Below are 21,949 nucleotides of genomic sequence, written 5' to 3'. Positions count from 1 at the left end.
GGCTGAGCGCAGGGCGCCGCCCCCGTGGCGCGCGCGCGCGGGGCGGGGCGGGCGGGCGCGCGCCTTTCAAACCTCCAACGGCCGGGGGCGGGGCGGGGACAGCAACAGGGACGCGGCGGCCGGGGAGGGGACAGCGACAGCGACAGCCGGGGAGGAGACAGAGACAGGGACTCGGCCCGGGAGCAGGGACGGAGCTGAGGCCCGGGGAAGCGGTGGGAGAGGCGGCCGCGGGTGTTCCTCCGCCAGGCCGGGGCCGCGGCTGTTCCCGTGCTCGCTCGCCGGTGGCTGTGGCGGTGACCGGGCGCAGGTGCTCCCAGCGCCCCGTCGGAGGGACAGAGGCCCTGACCGGCAAGCATCGCCTCGGTCCCTGCCTCCCTGCCGCACCTGTTCCTGGCTCAACAGCGCTCGTCATGGCTTCTTCCTTACCATCAGTGTGTTCCCAACTGCGAGAGGCTTGTGCCTGCTCCTAATATTGTATTTCTCTTTTATATAGTTGCAGTGTGATCGTAATCATTTTGCCATTGAAACAGTCTACTGGGTCTTGTTCTTGCTCCCATCTTCAGAAGGAATTCTTGCTAGTGGTTCCTAAGTGTGTGAGATTTATATTATTATTGATTCTTGTCCCACTGCAACTACCCACTTCTTTATCACACCATAGAATCAAAGAATGGTTTGGGTTGGAAGGGACCTTAAAGACCATCTGGTTCCAAATGCGCTGCCATTGGGACACTTTCATTGATCTCATAAGTAGTCCTGTGAAAGCTTACTGAGATCAAGAACTTTGATATTTTATCAGTGCCTGTATTTTTTTTCTAGTGGAGGAAGCACCTCTTATGAGGAAAGGTGGAGGGAGTTGAGCCTGTTGAAACCAGAGAATTACAAGATTGAGAGGGGATTTTATCAATGCCCACAAATATCTGAAAAACAGGTTTCAAGAGAACGGGAACAAGTGGTGCTCAGTGACAGGATAAGGGGCAACAGGCACAAACTAAGACACAAAGAGTTCCATCTGAATAGGAGGAAAATTTTCTTTTGAGGGCAGAAGCAGCTGCAGTGTGCCTGGAGCTCGGGGCTTTCTGCTTAAGAAACCCTAACCCTAACCCTAGGCAGGTAAATCAGCTGAAACTGGAACAGGCTGCCCAGAGAGGTTGTGGAGTCTCCTCTGGAGATACTCAGGAGCTGTCTGGATGAGATCCTGCTCTGCATGACCCTGCTTTCACAGGGGGCTTGGACTTGATGTTTTCCAGAGATCCCTGCCCACCCCAGCTATTCCAGCAGGACAGAGTGAGGAGAGGGGAGAAAAAAAAAGGCCAGGAAGAGTAGCAACTTCCAGTCTTTATAGTGTCACTGGTCCAGATCCACATTTCTGGATTTCCAGTCTGGAAACCCAGAAGTGTGGCTGCAGCTTAGGCAGAGCTGGCTCAGGTGCTGGGCCAGAGCAGTTCCTCCAGCCTGAGCACAGCTGTATCCTTGGTCTACTGCCTTTGTTACTGTGGAGCATTTGCTGTGGGGAAATTGGAAAACCTGTCACCTGAATCATTTAAAATAGACTGAAAAAAACTAGACAAAGGGGTATAAAGCACAAGCTTTTGCTGGCCTTTAGAATTCTCTAGGGATGATATGACACTATGGATTTTATGATAATCACAGTGCATTCCTCAGTGAGAAAGTTTAAAACAAATGAGTCATTTGTGTTATGTTGAAGCTAAGTATTGGGTAAAACTTCCACAGGGTGTCTTTTCTTCCCCAGTAAACATGACTTGTGTGAACTGATAAAATGGCATTTACAGTTTACAAAAATGAACAAATGATCTTGCACAGGATGTGATTTCACATCACACACAATGTATATTTATGGTGTGCATTTTTTTTTAGTTATTAAATAACATGTGGGTATAATGATGAAATCTCTGGAACGCCCCCAGCTTATCTCCACTTTTGTCTGTGCTCATGATGGGATTTGCATAAGAAACTTATACACAGGCTATTGTTACATGTGCATTTGTTGCCATTTTTATTGTGGGTCACTGGGGTTTCATTCATTGAAGCTGAAGCTTTTGTGGAGTGGTAATGGACTGATGGGGACTGATAGCAGAGTCAATACTTTATACTGGATAAATCTGTGTGCATTGCAGGTTCAGATATAAGATTGCTCCTTCTCTTAGGAACTTGCTCCTACTGCCTTCTTTCTCACCAGCAGAGGTCCAGCTAACACACCAATTTCAAAACTGGAACAAGGCTAAATCTCTTGCTGTCAGTGTGTCAACAAGTTTTAAACAACAACAACACTGGTTATGCTGTGAATTCATCTAGATGTGATTTCCCTACCATAACAGAACAGTGGGACTGATATGACTGGATTAGAAACTGGAAGTTGAGAAACATTCAGAGAATGAATCAGAAATGACTGGAGAGGAGCCATCAGCAGATGGCTGTACCACATCACAAGAACTGAGGGCTTTGTGTTGTGCTGAGCCTGCTTCATCAGGGTGTGCAAGCAGCTCATTGAAGACAATATGATTTTCATATGCCTACAAGCAAGTGAGCTAAACAATACTTGTGTTCACCCCATGTCAATCAATAGTCTCAAATTCTCAGAGACAATTAGCAGTCAAATATCTTGGGTTTTATATACAACACACCTTAAGAAAAGAGTAGTTAGCCTTTACAGCAGTGACAGTGAGGAATGAGCTATGCTGAACAGGAGGATGTTATTACATTCTGTTAAATATTACATTAAAATACATTGGAGAAATGAAAGGCACAAAAGAATAAAAGGTGATGCTCTAGATTAAAAAAAAAAGCTGGTGTGCAAGATCATAAAGCTTACTGTGAAAGTTGTTCACCACAAAGTCTTTTGAGTACAAAAATAGAAAAGTTTTTCTGATGCATTTAACCATTATTTCCTAGGTGCTTTTGTTAAATCTTAGAAAATAACAGAAGTGGTTAAGTAATGCTAAAAGAACATTTTGGGTGATTACCCAGCTGACATACCCTTGCCCTTTAATCAGCTCTCTGCACTTTGAAAGGCAGTTTAAGAAAGCGGTGAGTTATCAGCAGGAAAATTTCTTACACTTTTGATGTGTGGAACTTTGACTTACTGCACAGGTTTTAAAGTCTACAGAAGTCTTTCCTACAGAATGCAGGTTTGCTTATGCTTCATTTAACTTAAATACACCAGTTTAACCCTGGAACTGAACTTGCAACCCAGCTTTTGTGGTGGCCTTTGGAGAAACAATGCCAGTGGCAATAAAGACTGTGTGAGCTTACCTGAGAAACAGTGACTTGGGCTAACCTGGCACTCAGGCTGATGTGCACAAAAGCCACTTCTTGTAGCATCAATGGCTGCAAGCTGTCACTTTGCTGTAGTACCCCCGCCCTCATGCCATGGGGTGTGTGTGTGAAGAGAAGGGCAGACACACACACAAGTGCAGTGAAGCTCATTAGCAGCACACACAGCACAGCACTGGCTGTCACCCTCAGGTGCACTCTGTCCACTCTGAACTCTCACACAAGGATATATATTTGCTTTGTCCCTACAGGCAGATATGGATGTTTCCCTAAGGATGGTGACTGGATTTGGAAAACAATAACAAAGGTTTCTACAATTTTTACAACAGCTGATGTCAATATAACAGAATCATTACAAGTGTGATATTAGTTTTGATTTTTCAGAGTATTTTTATTGCTGTTTCCATTGTACAATTTCCACATTAGAGAACAATACATAGTGTACAGTACACAACTTGCATGGTTCCCAGGTTTTGGAGTCATGTGCCAAGCTTCAGGCTGCAAAAGAGAGTTCACCATGCCTAGAATGAAAGCAGGCACATACACACAGTTCTACATTGCTGCAGCATCAGCACAATCTTGTGTGGCAAATGCAACATTATGAGCACCACCTGTCATTAGGAGACTGCCTGTACCAAAGGGTTGATGACATGGATCCTTAACATTCTGCCCCTGTAGCATTTTTCATGTCAAAGTGACATCACTAGGAAAACACATTAAGCAGTTTAGTCCTTGGTTTTAAAAGTTAGTGAAAGGGTACAGCTAGTGAAACACCTCATAAATGAAATTACAAATTTGATATACATTTTGCATAGTTAAAATTATGTCTGGGTAACCTTGGTTACTGGATTTTTACATTTTTTTTCTTCTGGCCTTTGTCCTTTTGTTTTGAGCTGAACAGTTATTCAAAATACTCCCTCATTCAGTGCCCCCCAGTCACTTCAGACACCTTTCCATTTCTTTGGCTACTTTCTTTTCCTTAACATCTTTTAACCTTTTGTATTCCTCCTACAGCAATATGCTGTGCCAGACATCCACTCCCTTACCTTTGGCTACTTGTGTTTCTTTTCTTCAGCTTTTCCCTCCTCTTCAGTCACTTCCTCTTTTTTCTGTTACTCTTCTCAACATCTCTGAGCTCTTTCTCATCTTCAGCCTTTCTGACTATCTCTTGATAGAGGGACAATGCCACAGGTTTCTCCTTGTTGCATTCAGTTGCTGTTGCTATTTGCAATACCACTTCTAAATCCTTCAAAGGCATTCACCTCTAAGTGCCTCATGCTTTCCATAATTACACATAGAAAGTTTTTAATGTTTTTTTACTGTGAATAGAAGATGAAAATCCAACTCACTGCCTTGAATTGGAGCTGGAAAGAAGAAAGCTAACAGAGGGAAACAGAATGAATTATAATCCCAATGCAATAGTGCACATTCCCCCTCTTGAACTTGTGGCTGTTTGGGTTTTTTCCCTTTTAGAATAGAATTGAGCTTTTTCACAGTGTGTCAATGTATTGTCATTGTAATTTTCTGCTACAGTAAACTTAAGCTTGATCACATTTGCTTCTTTAATCTGTTCATATGACTTGTTATAAATTCCCACTGTTCTTTGCTAAATTCTTTTTAACTAGTCCCTAGCATCAGGAAAATATCAGCCTCCTACCTGTTGACACCAGAACAGGGGAGGCATAAATCCCATGCATCCTCTGTAGTGCAGAGGCTGCTGAGATAAGCACACTTCCAAAACATTACAGGGCAGCCTGGATCACTGATTGCTTACAGCACGAGCAGCTCTGCAAGTTCTGCACACCTGTTGTGTGCAAAATGAAAGCTGCTCTTCCTTCAATCTCTCAGACTTTTAAGTCAAAAACAAGTAAGTTGCTTAGTAATTGTAACTTTCATCTCTGATTCTGTTATAGATTTGGACTTGTTTGGTTTTGTTGGTGGCTTATTTTTTTCCCCTGTTGTTTGTTTACTCTATAAGTCCAATGCAACGAGCCCAAATGTTCAGCAGCACGGGAAGCCAAGCCAGGCTTTGCTCATGTGCCCCAGCCCTGGCCCTGGCAACAGGCAGGAACATTACTACAACAGAGCTCCTGTTGTCACACAGCTCTGCTCAAGCAGTTTCCATTCAGGTTTCAAGTCTGCACAAGCTAATCACTCACATACATTAAGAACCACTTTGAGTATTTAAATGTATTTTTTTAGTATGGCTTCAGGCTTATTTTTCTGTTAGTTAAACATTTAAAAGGAAAATTCTTCATTAAAAAGCACTATAGGTTTTGAGATAAGCTAGTGCCTGTGAAAAGTGCTAGGTTAGTAACTTTGGAAAGTGCAGTCCTCCAGATAGCCAAAAACATAAGAGCAACAGTGCAGGCACCTCTGACCTGCCTGCAGCAGGGAGGTGCCAGCCCAGGGAACAGGGGGAAGGGTGAACAGCCCCTGGTTTGATTCCCTGCTGGGACAGCACAGGGACACAGTCTGAGCACCTGTCAGTCGCAGCATCACTGCCAGCACCCAGACTGACACACTGGACAGCACAGCTGCCAGCTCCAACAACTCTTTCTGCCTCTTATCAACACAGAACCATCATCCTTGAGGTAGACAAACATATTCCAACACACTTTTCCTGCACCCTTCAGTATCAAATATTTCAAGTAAAAACACCTATTTTCAAGCACTGGAACTAGTGATTTCACTTTTGCCCACAGCATTATCCCTACTGTATCATGTCTGGAATGAGCTCTTTTGTACTACATTTGATGCTCTACATTTTCAAAGCACATCCAAAAGTCAGCTACATAAAGATTACATTAAACCCTAAAATTGAATCATAGTATATGATTGTACATAGTGTGTACATATACATATATGTATATATTATATCTTTATAGTTTTATGGCCAATTTATAAGCCCCTGAGAACAGAGTTTATGCAGAAACACTGGCACCAATAACACTAGAAGATGCAGCTTTATTTAGGTATAATTAGCATAGAAAGCACCTGGAATTATTTATATTTTCTATTTATAATAGTTTAACTCTTTGGATATTTTCATAGCTATATTAAGAATACATTTGTTAATCTTAATATCCGTTGTGGAAAGATTATATTTACATACAAATACACAAAGACTTCATGTGAAAGAGCAAGAAGGAAGAAAAGAAAGTGCCTGCTCTTGTGCCCTTCTTTATATACATGGGTAGTGCCTTTAAATCAATTCATATATAAGTGTGGGTCCCAGCTGTGAATGAAAGTTACAGGTTCTGTTTCATAATGCTTTATGCATCTATAATTTTGACTGAGTATTTAAACAGTTTTTACAGATACATCCTACAGTAATTGTGTCTATGGGCTCAGGCATCCAGCCCTGAGAGAAACACAAAGTCTGTCCCTCCCTGCATTGGTAGAAATCTCCTAGCTGGGGCACATGTTCAGAATTAACTATTTGTACAACTCTGTACTGAAACACACCTGTCCACCCAGCACAGGGGATGATCCCTCAAGGTCCAAGGAGGATCCCTCAAGCCTTCTAGTCTGGCTGGGACCCACCAAAAACCCTTTTACTCCTTCCCTGTTGTAAGGCTTAGACAAGTCATTCAAGTTCATCTTGGTGACAGTAACAGCTTGCTTAAACTGCAAAAGGAGCCCAAACCCAATTCAAAATAGATTCCAACTGTGATTTTGTATCTACCTACAGCTGTCGCTGTCCATAAAAAGTGACTTCAGTTCAAGATACCAACATTACATCACCTGTGAAGGTGTAACTGTCCATTTTTTGGAGTACAGGAGCTTCTTATATTGGCTACATTCTTCACTAAAGTCTCCTAATACAATCTTTGTTTGCAACATACTTTGAAAGACAAACTAAACATGTTTGCAATACTTCAACAGGAAAATGGAATTCTTTCCAGACTGAAAGAATATGAATTTTAATAAGTCAATAATGACAACATTTTTGTAGGTAAGGAGTGCAAATTTGTGTATATTACCTCTGAGAATTTTACACTGCTACCTACAGGGAATTTTTCATAGTCTTCATTTTGATGTGCTTTACCAGTTGAATAGTACATTTTGACCAAGAGTCATAAAGTATATTTGACTGCTGCCTCCTGACTGTACAGATGCAAAGAACACCTTGAAAGGGAAAAAAAAAGAAGAAAAAAAAAAGATGCTACTGTCAGTTTATATTTATGAAAATATTTTTACTCATATAAGAAAGGTGATAGAATGCCACAGTCCCAAATACAAGGTTACACATATATCACAATTGAATTTTAATCCCACAAGAAACTTTTTAAAGTGAAACTGTACATGTGATACAACTGCATTTTTAAAAATGTATTTATCTCCCTATTTGAAAATACATAGGAGAACATTTAAAAATAATTAATCTAAGGTTTTAAGATTTCAGTTTTCTAAATATGACATTGGGACTAAACAGATTTCAGAGAGCGTTTACCAAAATTGCTATATGCAAGAAATCATACCTGATTATCCATACCCTGGTGTCTGCAATTAGGAGTGTTGGGGTTTTTTCCCATGATGACTGCTCTAACTCCTGTAATTTCAGTAGTTCAGGAGATGCAGTCCTGCAGCTGGGAATTTTCAGGGCTCCCTCACTAACTCTCCCCACTACACCTGTGGTGCTGTGCAGTTCACAGTGAAGGCTGGGGGGAATAGAGAGTTCTAACAGCTGGGGGTGGGAATGTGTGCAGCATCCCTAATGAATATCCATAATGGGCGCTTTGTGGGACCAGTGACATCACTGGCTTTGAAGAGGGAACTTACACCAAGGTAGGAAATAACCAGTAACAAAGTTACCAGAATTAACTGGTGTGTCATAGTCAGCTATTACTCATTTTTGCTAAGTCACCACACTGTAGTCATCTCTGTACCTTGTCATTTCTTTCACATAGAAATTTTAGCTTCTGTGCTTTCTTGTGCATAAATACTCCTTCCAGATTTCCTGTTTCCACAGAGCGTAGTTCAATCGCTTTTTCTCCCCAGCCCATGACCTGATTGGACTGAAGGAGGTAAGCTAGAAGATAAAAAAAAAAAAAAAAAAGAAAAGAAAAAAGGTACTGTTTAACAGCTGAAACACTGATTCTTGCCTCATTTATGTTAATTATGGAACTGATTAGTTTGCACAAAAAAAGCCTTAGGAATAGTAACTAAATTTCAGTTTGTCCTCTCAGACTTATTTTGAACTCTAGACATAAACCTTAACTACTACTGTATATCTTAGACTCACAAAAGCTTGGAGGAAAACTCTGAAGGGCATCTTGTTTAACCACTGCCCCCCTCACCCCAAAGTGGGGCCAAAATAGACAAGGTTACTCAGGACCTTGTACCCATATGGTTTGATGGATATTTCACAACCTTTCCAAGACCCTGCTGCAATGCATCACTGCTTTTAAGGCTGAACATTTCTTCCTAATATCTTGGTGCAACTTGTGCCCATCTTTGCCTCTCATCCTTTAACTGTTCATATCCAAGAAAAGCCTTGACTGTCTTCTCTGTACCCACTGTACTCGGTTCCTATTAGGAAGCAGGGTTTGTATTTATTATGGAGTTCAGCTTAGTCTGAAACCTGAATACTTCAGAATCTGAGACCATGGCATGATTAATTTGGTGTCTTCCCATGCCTGGTTATATGCAATATTTCCAAAACCAAAAGAAGATATTCTAGCACTGTGGAAGCTTAGTACAATACTCCCATTAAATCTGGCAATAAGAAACTGGAATAGTGATGAAGGAGTTAAGACCACAGATTTCAAATTAGGCACAGTTTCAGTAAAAGTCCTCTGACTGGTACTTGTATGGGCTTCCAAGGTAAAATCACATTAGTTATGCTCTATTGGTAGTCAATGCTCAGAAATTGTTCTTCTTGCTCAGCTATCAACTGTTACTGCATTAGTCTGAGAATTCTGTTGCTCTAAAATGATGTAGAGGGAATGTGTGCACTGGACTGGCTTTTAGCTTCATTGGACAGTGTATATCTGCCCTACATTATTAGTGTGAGCAAGGTCTGCTTCCTAAAACCTTCCATGCTGATTTAGGTTTTTGTCTAAAAATTGAACTTTCAGTACAGAGTGATACTGGAAACAACAGCCTGCAATCCTGCTTGAGAAGGACAGTAGAAAATAAAGGCAATATGCCCACATGACTTTATATACTTCTAGCAGGGTTGTTTTAACATTAACTTGGAATCCTTGCTTCATAATTGTTGTTAGAACAAATGTATGAAAATCATACCTCCTTGGAAACACATATGGTTTGGTTACAGTGTTGTGATTTTAGTTTCCTCAGAGTCTATAAATTTCCCCTAAATCTGTTCAGAAGACTTTCTGTTATTCTTTGTGCACACTAAAGTCTTCCCTGCCACTAGTGCTCAGAGCAAGATAATTCTTTCCCAGTATTCCAGTCATGAGTAAAGAAGAAGAAATGAACCTGTTTTAAAAGCAAAGCAGCAGTGAGTAACCAAGGGTGAGTGGCAAAAGAGGAGGAGTATTTTCTAAAACTCAAAGCCATGAAATGAATATATTTTACAATCTTTTCTTTATGCTTCAGGCTGTACAACAGGGCACCATTGCTGTAGGCTGTGAAGAAAGTGTCATTAACATTTGTGAACAGTGCAGCAGCAGCAGTATGAGCCCAGGGCAGCACCCATGCAGTCTACAGGATCTGAAAAGTAAGCCCAGACCACACATAAAGAACATCAAAATGATACAAGACTCAAACTTTTGTTATTTTTTGTACCAACTGATATCACATTAACCTTTTCAAAGTTTGCTTTTGAACACAATAGAGACAGAGGCAGCCTTTGGTTCTGGGGGTGGGAAGCAAGGCAGGTGCATGTGTATAAACAGCATGAAACTGTTCTGTGGCTACTCTGTTTAGTATGGGTCATATAGGTCTAGCAACAAAGAACTAATAAGTGTCCTGATCTTTTCCACTAGATGAAATTTACACTCCAGCTGCCACTGTGCTGTGTCTGTATCTGTGCCTTTGGCAGATTTCAATTTGATAGCTTCCCTGCAGCTCCCAGGAACCACTTCATTAGTGTCTGCTGCAACCTCTAGGTCATCTGCTGGGCCACTTCTGCTGTGTTCTGAAGAGATCTGACCTCCAGGCAGTATTCAAAAAGGAACTGAATAAACCAGATACACCAAGTTCAGCCCCGATGCTCTGCTGGCTGGCCAATATACCCAGAACTTGGCAACCGACAATGGCAGGTTTAAGTACAAATAGCCAAAATTTTCAGTTTTGTAGCAGAATCAAAAAATTATTTCCCAAATTTCTTCTGTGAAAGAAGAAGATGGCCTCATTACACTCATTACACCATTTGCACAGTTTTCCAGTAATAATGACTTATCTATACATGGAGATTAATGGGAAGGATAGCAGGCTATCAATTCAGAGGTCAGTACTGAGTCATGATAATCCTCCCACGTGGGAGCTCCTAGAGGTGTTTCATGTGAGATGAACTGAGAGCAGATACTCAGAGTTGTCTTATTTTGGAACAATAGCTCCTATACCACGAGCACCTTGGGAGTAGTTACTCTGAGTCCACTTTCCACTGCAGCTTTAGATAAAAACATCCTGTGCTTCCAGCTGGTATGCTGTAGAGCATTGAGGCATTAATTTAACCACCTATTGGTTACACTCCCTGTTTCTCTACAGAATAGGCTTTTAAAATGTACAGGGAAAAGGAAATAAAGACTTTTACTAGTTCCTCTGGGAATATCTAGATTTGTGTCAACCCTTCATGGCTACATACTATAAATAATTCATTACTCACACAAACAGGCAAGAGTGCTCCCAAATCTTATTAACCTGATGTTTCTTAATATCTTTTTGAAACCTGTTTCATAGAAAATATTACAGCTATATTTATATTTAGCCCTACATATGTGTACATCTTTCAGATTAAACATAGAATACTTCTACACTTTTTTAATTTCCCATGGGATTTGAGCTTCCTCACTCTGATTTCTTATTAACAGATTGGTTACAGAGGTCCCAATTTAAGACTATGAGTAAGATATATTTAGATTCTCTGCCCTAAATCCATCGATTGTAATGCAAACTTTTTAATTTTTTTCTATTAAAATACTCTACCAACTACAAATATTTCTTTCAAAATGCTTGTTTAAAGAAATCAAGAAATGAGCAAAGGATGACTAGAGAGCACCCTGAGGGTAACACAAGACCCCTCTGTCTCTGCAACAGAGAATGAAAATTGAGATATGCTCATACAGACTTCAGGAGGTTTGAAAAGGGCATAGAAATTCCAGGAAAACAGGATCTTTTAAGAAACTGTCAAGTTGCCCCTAAGCTGGGCCATTCAAATAACAGTTATTCACACTTCTCTTATAATGTTTTATCTGCAGCCAAGGATATCAAAGGATTAATAAAATTTATAGGAGTTTGGGGTAAAATTATGAAAATAACAGTTAACAGAGACCTTATCTGAAGTTTGAGTTGTGTATTTAGAGGTTAGGTTAATTTTTAGTGGAAATACAATTTCAATCAGAAGTCAGATTTGGTTTGTACCACATCCCAAAGATGGGCTTTCCCTAAAACTACTCAGATAGAAGTGAAAGGAAAAAGGTGAACATCCTTAATTTTTCACTGTGCTATCCAGTTTCCTCCAAGCTAATAACAGGCTTCTGTGCAGTCTAATTGTCTTGGGCTTGTTTTGTTGGAATGTTTGTTTTAAAATAAAGAACAGGAGTGAGACAGAAATTAGCAAGCAATAAACTCAAAAATCTGCCTGTGTCGTGCTTCATTTTCCCCACTGTTAGCCTGAAGCCCTATGGGAAAGGTGAAACAAACAGCTGTCCTGGCTGCAGTACAAGCAGAATCTCTTCCTACACAGCCAACTGCAAGCATGGGGAGATTAAGAATCTATCACAAATACCCTGGGCTGGCAGCCCTGTGAATTTAAAGTGCTAAAATGAAGGGGCCATTTGACAGCAGTTACAGATCTCTTCAGTAACTGACCCCTCAGTAGCTGTGAATTTCTACATAAAACGCTGTGAGCTATGAACAACCAAAACACTCCTTCCCCTCTGTAATTCACATCATTCTCCCTGTGGAAACTGGTGGTAAGCTGCATCCTCAGTGAAGTCTGTCTGTATAGTCAATGTGTGATGCAACAAACAGTGTGACAAGAATACAGACTGTGTCCAAATGGGAAGCCCCTATTGCAATCATTGGCTGTGTTAACACAAACACCCATAAATCTGTTTACTCTTTTACACATCTGCTTTGCTCAGAAGCTGCTTTATGTGCCATACAACCATTTTCACAGAGATACAAACCTCATAAAGAAGTCAGGCTTCATGCAGCAGCATCTTATATTTAATAGAAAGCAATTTTTCATACATACCTACAGATGCTGGCATTTCTCCCCACTGCAGAACAGTCTCCTTTGTGAAATGCCCATATATATCAATGTAGATGCCTTCATCTTCGTAGGTGAGCAGGAGCTCCATGCCACTGGTGTTTGGGAGGATGATAATGGCATGGGGGCGGATCGTCCCCTGGATCTGGAATCGTATTTTACTGAGATTTATATCAGAACACAGACTGCAATTTCAGTGATGACATCGATTTAACTAGCTTGGCAGAGCAATAAAAAGAACTAGCTCATGGCTCATGGAAAGTGAAAGAAATGCCTGTTCTCAGAGGCTGTATAGTTTGCTAGTAAGCCTCTGAAACAGACTTTCTCTCCTTCTCCCCCCTTTGAATATGACAGCAGGTTTGCAAATAAATCAGTGTTCAATAGTTCACACTAAATTTACCAGTGTTAATTGGTTTCAAGAAGCCATGGAGCCATTGAGACACAATAATATTTACTTAGTCCCTCACAAAATACTTGTTTTATATAAATAGGAGAAAGGTAAAATAAATTTGAATTCACAACTTTTTCAGAAGATGAAGGACAGAAACTTCCACATTCCAGGAGATCAGTGCTTTCACTTTCCATGATATTTCCCTTTCCCCACTCACAAGTTAAAAACCTGCAAATTTAATTGTATTTATCTTGCTCTAAAAAGTTCCCTGGACCTTTTCACTCTGTCTTTCCCTTCCCAGATCTTTCACTACAAATAGCTGCCCAATTGACTGCTGTTGGGCACACCTCTGCATGTCACAGGAACAGTGCATTTCACTCACACGAATCTCTCCCAGAAGCCAACATATCCCAAGCAAAAAAAAACCAAAACCAAAGGTGAAGTATACAACCATGAAGGTGGGGTTTTATGAAAGCATTTTGGAAAGAAAAAGACGACAGCCTTAAAAAAAAGCAAAGCACTTCCTTGTTTAAAGCGCTACTCAAAACAGGATGTTACATAGTACATCAAACCACTACAATTAATATTTTTATAGGAAGCATATGACTGGAGCTTTACATCATTCTCACAAGCCAGCCACACACAGGTATTTTATTTTTTTCCCCTCAAGCACAGACATTTATGCACACTGTAAGGGCACAACGAACAGTAAAAGAAGCACTGAAGCTGTACTTGCCCAACTGAATACACTCAGGCCACCCACTTGACTCCGTGCCTCGGCAAGAACTATCCGTAACACTAGAACGGGGATCCAGAGCCGCAGAGCAATTTTAATGCGCCGCCTCGGGACCCGCATGAGCGACCACAGCAGGTAAGAGATGCAGAAAGAGCTGGGCAACCAGGAAAAGAGGCTACCAGAAAGCAAGAGTATCTCAAGTCAGCCTGTTACAGTCTGGGCTAGTGCCACCACAATGCTCCTGGAGGTAAGCATCCGGTTCTAGCTCTTTTGAAATAATAGAGTATCAAAAAAGATAGAGCTGCTGTAGCAGCTGATTTATTTCAGGTCTAAGGCTCTGAAAGGAAAATATATTTTTAGTCCGTGATAACTTGTGGCTGAAGAGCTCACACAAATGCAGTCAGTCTCAGGTGCCCCACATATTCAGGGCAGTCACCTGGGAAATCTCTCTCATCAGGTACCTAATTGTATTTGCAGCCAGTTGAAAAAGTAAAGCCTCTAAGAAAGTTCACTTTTTTCTTTGCCTTGCTTCTCTTGGGCAATTATGCTAATGATCCTTTTGACAAGTCACTGCTCACCTTGCTCAGCAACCCACTTCCAGAAAGGCACGTGGGTACCACGCTTCAATTTACAAACTGATGGGAATTCATCACAGCTGACTAGTTAACAAAGGTACTGTCAGATGAAATAAATCCTCTAACATGACAAATACTAAGTACCTTAAAGAACCAACACAGAAATAAACAGTACAAGCCTTTAGCAGGTGATTCAACAGTTAGACCAGCTAGAAGTTATTTTTCAATTAAGAGCAGCCTATTAATCTAACAGCCAATGTTACACACTGTGTCCAACAGGAACACAGCTCTGACAGAACGTGGAGGCTGTGGCTTGCAGGGGCAGCAGAGTGATCAAGTGGCTTAGACAGCAGGAGTGGGGTTTTCATTTGGGTTGAAAACGAGGGGCTGAGAGTGGAGAAAAGTTAAAAATAGATGGATTCACAGCACAGGCTGCAACATGCAGATCTAGGATGAGATTTCTTCAGACCTGCCAAGCATAACTTTGGGACACATGGTCTGGGGATGCAAGGAGGCCATGGCACCCCCAGCCCCTGTGGAGCACTGTTGACTTCAGGGAGGGTTCAAGTGTGCACAGAAGTTTCTCTGCCAGGGGCCTCCCATCAGATTGGAGCCAGTCTGGAACCTCCCAGTTTGCTGAACCTAAGCCCCCAAGATTCTCTGGCTTTCGGGACTCACAGCTTTGAAAAGAATAGCTAAAAAATAGGCAAACAAACAAAAGTCCAAAAATAGTAACACCATAGCATAGACTTCATATTGGACAGCCCCATGCCACCTATTCACTTCTGCAGGGCAATTTGCTGTAATCTGACCTGAAGCAGCATTTAGTGCTCTCCATCACCTCAAACAGAAACACAATGCAAAATGTACACATACCCCTGAAATCAACATCTTCATGCTAACTTACTGACAATCTAATGAGAAAGTCCCAAGGAAAATGTAAAAACTTCTTCTGAATTTACAGAGTGGTTTCATGGGCAACTGAATGGCAAGAAGATCAGCAAATTTATTTAGTCTGAAGTTGGTTTCTGCTGTCTGCACAGTGGCAGATTGTAAAAGTCACCTAAATTCATGTAGATATTATTGTGTCTTTGACTGTTTAAGTCCTAAATTTCCAGGATAAATCAATTCAAAATAGTACTGTCCATACATTAGGCTTTCTGACATTAAACCACTAAAATTGATATTCTAAAAGCAATAAAAGCATTTAAACTGGACTTCAGTGTTATAAAACTATATGAAAAGTGGTTTGCATTAGCTGCCACTAATCATTCTTTTGAAAAATAGTACAACTCTTAACCTGATCATCATCAATACACAACCCAAAGAACAAAGGCATTAATGTAGGTTTTTGGATTCTCTTACGTGTGTTGGAAGGTACAAGTCATACACAGATCCAGAGTCCACATCAATGGCATGAAATCCCACCACTGAGCCATATATGACCTTTAGTCTTTGCCCATTTTCAACAGTCAGGTCAACTGACAGTGGTTTGTGATGAAGTGAGGTAAAGGACTGGAAAAAAGAAAAATGCAGTATGTAGCACAATAAAACTGTTGGTTTTCAGAACTACATTTAGGATCCTAAGAATTCTCAAAACTCAGAAGTTAGACAGCTATTTTGGTAAAATAGTAGGTTACATTTAAGGAGCTAAGTATCCATCATCCTCTGAGTTGCATGGACAGTTGGATAATTCATTTGTGGTTTGTAAAAGGAATCAAGATTCTAGAAATGGACTAGGCAGAAAGTAGGCTGACTACCACTGTGTTTAATTTCATCCCCTTTTGAGGGAAATCAACATCAACTTTGTCAATACAAATGCACATTTTGGCACAGCACCTGCTGAGTTTGGCTGGGGTAGAGAGAAACAAGTTATTCACATCTAACACTCATGACTGTGACAGTTTCATGTTTGCCATCTCCAGAGTACATCAAAGGCACTACATTTTCTTTAAAAGAATACTCAGTTTATCTTTAGCTAGAATAAATGTTAGACACAACAACAAAAACAAAAGCAGAGCACAGATGAGAGGAAGTGAGAGACAGTGACACATCTGAACCAAAGTGATGTTTCACTTACCTTAAAAGCCATGAATTTGTGATAAGGCTTTGGAGCCCAAGCATAAACCTCCACTGAGTTTTTCAAGGCAATTACAAGGAATTTGATTCTCTCATATCTTACTGTAATACAAGAAGAACAATTCCTTAGGTACCAGACAGATGTTTAAATCAAAGACCATCTCATCACATGAAATTATTTCAATGGATGACTTGTAGAGGTAGACATTATCCAGAATGGGAGACTAATGCTTTCTGGACATCAATGTTTAATATCACCAGTGACAATACCTTGACTGGAAACCTACAATTCATTTATTTTCAGTAAAGCCAAATGACTGTTACCAACATTTATATATTCCTTGTCATATGGTGATGAAAAAAAATCTCACTATTCAGAGTAAAAGGTCTTGACCCTACAGCTAAACCAACCTCTTGATTTTTTAAGTATGAACATACTCTACTACTACTGGTTATGAATAAGCTACTGTTGGAGGACTGGTGGTTGTTGGCTGAACAATTTTGTCAGACTTGGCAGGATGAATTTTCATGTCACTGCTCATCTGTGGGTTAAATCCCCAGGTGCTGTGTGGGTGAAGGACTCCCCTCTTTCTGAGATGAGTAAGCATTTCAGAGATGAGCAATTTCTCCAAGACAATTAAGGTCATGCTGGGCCTATTGAGAATAAATGAAGAATCATGCATTGAAAATTAAGATTTCTTTGTGCATTGTGTTTTCACAATGGAAAACAGGATTCTATCTCACATAGGCAGAGAACAAGAAAACTCAGCAAACTCCACCAAAATGCAGAACAGTACTTTTCTTTCTTTTCTACCTGGAAAAATTGCTGTACAACCAAAGGTCAAGATACAAGAAGATTCTCCAAGAGAAAAACAGCAGCAGCTGTGCTGTCAAAAACGCAGGAGTGGCTTGTCATATGTAAACACAGAAGCTCCTACCAAATGTTTGCCTAATTTTAGGATAAGTATTTTGTCGTTGTGTTTTTTAAAAATGCACCAAACCCAAGGATGAGCAACTGAAGCAGAATATGTGGGTGCTTAGCTGTAATCACAGTTAAAGTAACAACACACACCTGTTTCATATTCTGCCTTGAGTTTAACCCCTGCCACTTCTAAAGCCAAAAAGCAAAACCGTCAAGCAAAGTATTAATGAGAAGCAGCCACCTCACATTTTCTGCACTCCTCTGTATCATGGCTTTGACTTCGAAGAAAGTGCCACTTTCACACCATCCTTCACCAAAGCAAAACGTGCCATATATCCACCCCCACAGTTAAATGACAGAAATTATCACAATCCTCACATTAACCTTGAAAAAAGCTGCCTGAGAGCCCAAGAAAAGTAAGATGGTACCATTTCCAGGGTGTTTAAACAAAGGTATATTTGGGTCTTTCATGAGAGAAAGGGATGAGCTGATCTACATAAGGTCACCCTACAAATATGATTCACTAGGACTTGAACTAGGTCCAACTCCTTAGCAGTTACCCAGGGCCAAGAGGAAAGATGAGGAGGTGGAAAACATCAGTTCAATTAAAATCCTAAGTAACTACAGAAAAACAGAACCATTGACTGAGCACAGATCACGGCTGGCACTCCCTCCTTCCAGCCATTACAGGAAACAGTCATAACATCATCTGGTAACTGCTGCAAGAAGAAATGCTGCTGAAATGACAGGGAGCAAGGCACCTGCCATGCACAACACGGAGTCTTGAAAGAACTCATGAGATATTCACCCAATACAGTCCTGAAACAAAGCTGAAGAACACTGCTGTCACAAGATGCAAAAGAAGGATGATTAAGCATCTCTCTAAGGAAAACCAGGAAATCCTTACCCACTTTGTAGTGCACACAGCCTTCCAGGTCACCCACGGACACCCAGCCTTGCCGCTTCTCCACCTCAGGATCGTTGCGCAAAATTTTATTTCTCAACCATGACAAGTAATAGACCCTCAACTTATTCTTCTTCCCTGGGATTTGCAAGAAGAGACAGAACACTTTAAGTCCCTCAAGTAGAAACTCTCCCCCACTTACAAAAAGCTAGAGTTTTGTGACCTTGAGTACAGTGGGTCCTTGTGCCTTGCCAAGGTGAGAGAACATAGCAAGGGCATGAAAGGAGTGATGGGGACACACAGGGGGGACTGGCACAGGAGCAATTCTGTGGCACTGGGCACATGTGCACTTCCCTTGTGACTCAAACTTCATGCAAGATTTTCACACCTGACTAAAATTCCTCCCTCAGGCCAAAGAACAGTTTTCTACAGACACAAGTGTTATCAGAAACCATCACACTAACTGTTTATCCTGGAACACAGGCATGTCCTGCAATGGCCACTTTGAATAAGCTATTGATGTAGTTCCAATTAACTGTCCATCTTCATTCAAAGTAGCTATTTCACTTCTGGATGCCTTTACACTTGAGAATTATTTTGTCATCCTTCATGTCAATCACTCTTTTTGTTGTATTAGTTCACAAGCAGCCTATGGTCAACAGCACCCTGGGACCACAGATTACTCTGAAGAGAAGGACTATGTCATGTCCCAGCAACAAGAGGACCTGGCAGTATGGGACAATCAGCTGTTGGCACTGCCCACCATGATGAGTCTGGATTGGAGACAAGCTGCTACTCCCTGTTGGACCCACACCTCTGACCTCAGTATGTCTTGTGCATCCTTTGAGGCCACTCAGCCATGGGGAATAAGGCCAGAGTCGAAACTGTTTCCCAGCAGAAGTTGAAAACCTCCACTTAATGTTATTGATGCTTACACAATACAGATCCCTCTCATGTTACTGCTCATACCTCTTGTTGAACACAGGAGGAGGTTATATCATGATAAAGTTAATAGAACTGCACTTAGATAGATGCTCACCCATCGCAGAAACCAGAAAAGTGACAAACTACAGCTTGCAGAGAATCAGCCCATTTAAGGAATATGAAACACTCTGTACTTCCCACAAACCATTTTACACATTAACCAGGCAATGAATTGTCCCAAAGCCTCTCTGGAATGGGAGTATAAATGTTAAAAATTCAGCAGAGTTTTCCTATTAACAAGAATAACTGTCCTGTGATTTTCTGAAAGAGGAAATTCCTCAACCTAGTTTATAACCTAATTCTTCTTTTTAATTGCCTCCAAGCCCAACGTGGGTCAGATACTTTTAGCCACTGAACCAACCTGATATAGTAATTAGCACATTGAGTCCTTCCAGAACATCCATTTGCTGGAACCGTCTCCTCGTAATCAGCGTATAAACTCTTCCTTGCCCACTTCTGTCCAGCAGCCACAATCCATTCTCTGTTCCCACCAATAAATTTACCCCTGTCAATACATGAAAAAAAAACAAAACTGCATAAGTCACCTAACGATTCAGAGGTCACTGAGTGTTCATTGTTTTGAGAACCAATTTTTTATTTAATCTCACTTAATGGAACCTGATAATTTCCCTGTTGCTCTGTGGATGACTTCCCAGAAGAAAAAGGATCTCACTATTAGAATTTTTACTCAACAGAACAGCTGTATACCTATGGAACTTGAAGGATTAGTAGCTCTGCTGAAGTCAATGTTGATTTAAACAAAAAAGAAAATATTCTGTGAATGTGAACTTCTCAAGTGACCTTGGAAAGTACCTGTGACCAATACAAAAATCCCAGTCCAGCACCATTACAGTAGTGACACAGGAGACCCAACTAAGTGTTCCAAGGGTCCCTATTGACTACAACAAAAATAAAAATAAAAACAACCAAAAAATTCCCCCCAAACTCTCTTTTTCCAAATACAACATTCAAATAATGGGGACACCAAACTTGTGGGAAGAAGCACTGTGTTACAAGGACGTGCAGGGTCTGTTTGAAAACAGTCTCTGGTTTGGAAAATGCCTTCAAATGCCAAATTAAGGAGTGAATCCATCTGAAATCCAACTGCTGCTAAGGAAGACAAGGCTCTATTGGGTTAGTGACATCAGAGAATGTCAGATATTGTGTTTGGCTGGAAATATATCTATGTTTCTAATCAGAAGATTCTAAAGACACAACATAAGGTATCCTGCTGTAACAAGCATCCTCCTCCACTCTGACAAGTACCTGGTGCTCTTCAGCCTCAATGCACATTTAATTACACACCTTACCACACAGCTCTATTCTTAATTTAAAATTTTGGATTCCTACAAACCCACATTATGCAAAATCTGTGAAACTATAAACTGGAAATCTACATTTGCTTTGGATAAGATTCCATCTACTTCATTCACTTGCTATTCCAGGCTCAGAAAGTGAGGAGAAAAAGGCTTGGTGAGTCCCATAGAATACATCTGTTCTTCTGAAGCAGAAAGATAGTTTAAACAACTCAAGAGTTTGGGTAATGTATGACTGGGACAAGGTCTACAGCTGCTGAGAGTGACCTGATCCTGTATCTTGGTTTTACACCATGTGAAGCTGACCCTGTAAAAAGCATGTAAGTTTAAACAATGGTTCAGTGATGTTCCATAATAACAGAATAAGCAGATACAGCAGGAACTGAGCAAGACAAGCCTTTGGAAAGACCTGACCTGCTTTGGATCCTTGGAATATCTAACACATGTGACAGCAAAAGGTTTCATGTTTGGATTATATCCTCTGGGTCAGGGCTCTGTGATCAGCTGTACCCTGGCACAGCTCAAGATGAGTCTCATGAGCCACAAAAGCTGCTGAAGCATTTGCAACTTTTGGCTCTCCCAAGAGCATGGTTTCTTGGGAGAAACTTGGCGCTTGATCAAAACATTTTCTCATTCTGATGCACAAAGTCCTTTGCATCTGTATTTCATGTGTTTGGCACCTCACCCCTGGGAAGGCAGGGCCATGTAAGTGACACAGCTATCAGCTCAGGGATCCTCTCCAGCACTCTCTGCCAGGAGAGCAGCAGTGCAACTGTGAAATCTGCCTAGCAGACACTGCCAGCCACCCCTGCTGTGCCTTCCCTCCACACATCTGCCCAAGGACTCCAGCTTACCCCACAGAGCAGCACACAGAACCTCGGAGTTGAATTTCTTCTTGTATTTACGGATTTCTGGGCTGTCACTTTGTGGGCGGATATTGGTGGGATTGACATTGACAACGGAGCCCTTCCTTGCATTTTCCCTCCTGACAGGCTCAGGTTTGGCACTAGATGCTGCAATGAAAGACACACAATTGTGGAAAATGTGAATGTTTGGTTACAGCTCGTATCTGAGCCACCTTGTTCATGGTAGAACAAAAGAAACCCCAGAGGGGTGAGAGAACACCCTGAGAGCTTTGTATAGCAAAAAAAAAAAAATCTGGAAAATTCTTCAGGCATTCCTGAGAAGGCAAGGTGGTAACACAGCAGCAGAGCACAGCAAACCACATCTGAAAGAAGGGCTGAAGCAGTACAATGAAAATTCACAGTAATGTGAAGTTCTAGTTTCAGAAGACTACTCAGAGTTTTCATTTCTAAGCAATAAGCCCTTGCCAAAAAAAAAAATC

At 41.0% G+C, this 21,949-nt stretch overlaps 1 protein-coding gene across 2 annotated transcripts in view; it reads right to left on the bottom strand.

Annotated features, from left to right (window-relative positions):
* Positions 1-5,176: 5,176 nt before the first annotated feature.
* Positions 5,177-21,949, bottom strand: part of LOC128945704 (mitogen-activated protein kinase kinase kinase kinase 4-like) — an 85,680-nt gene continuing 68,907 nt past the window's right edge. For both annotated transcript variants that reach the window (XM_054289522.1, XM_054289521.1), the window contains 8 exons: positions 21,459-21,617; positions 19,650-19,793; positions 18,308-18,442; positions 16,480-16,580; positions 15,765-15,914; positions 12,683-12,842; positions 8,184-8,326; positions 5,177-7,422 (listed from right to left, as the gene is read on the bottom strand). In XM_054289522.1, coding sequence (XP_054145497.1) covers positions 7,339-7,422; positions 8,184-8,326; positions 12,683-12,842; positions 15,765-15,914; positions 16,480-16,580; positions 18,308-18,442; positions 19,650-19,793; positions 21,459-21,617 — 1,076 coding nt within the window. In that variant the 3' untranslated portion in view covers positions 5,177-7,338. The remainder of the gene's footprint in view (positions 7,423-8,183; positions 8,327-12,682; positions 12,843-15,764; positions 15,915-16,479; positions 16,581-18,307; positions 18,443-19,649; positions 19,794-21,458; positions 21,618-21,949) is intronic.

The sequence above is a fragment of the Melozone crissalis genome, unplaced genomic scaffold, assembly GCF_028551555.1.
Source record: "Melozone crissalis strain CALT ecotype California unplaced genomic scaffold, PUWL_Pcris_2 ptg000068l_1, whole genome shotgun sequence".
Lineage (NCBI taxonomy): Eukaryota > Metazoa > Chordata > Aves > Passeriformes > Passerellidae > Melozone > Melozone crissalis.
This window is presented reverse-complemented; position numbering and strand designations above follow the sequence as displayed.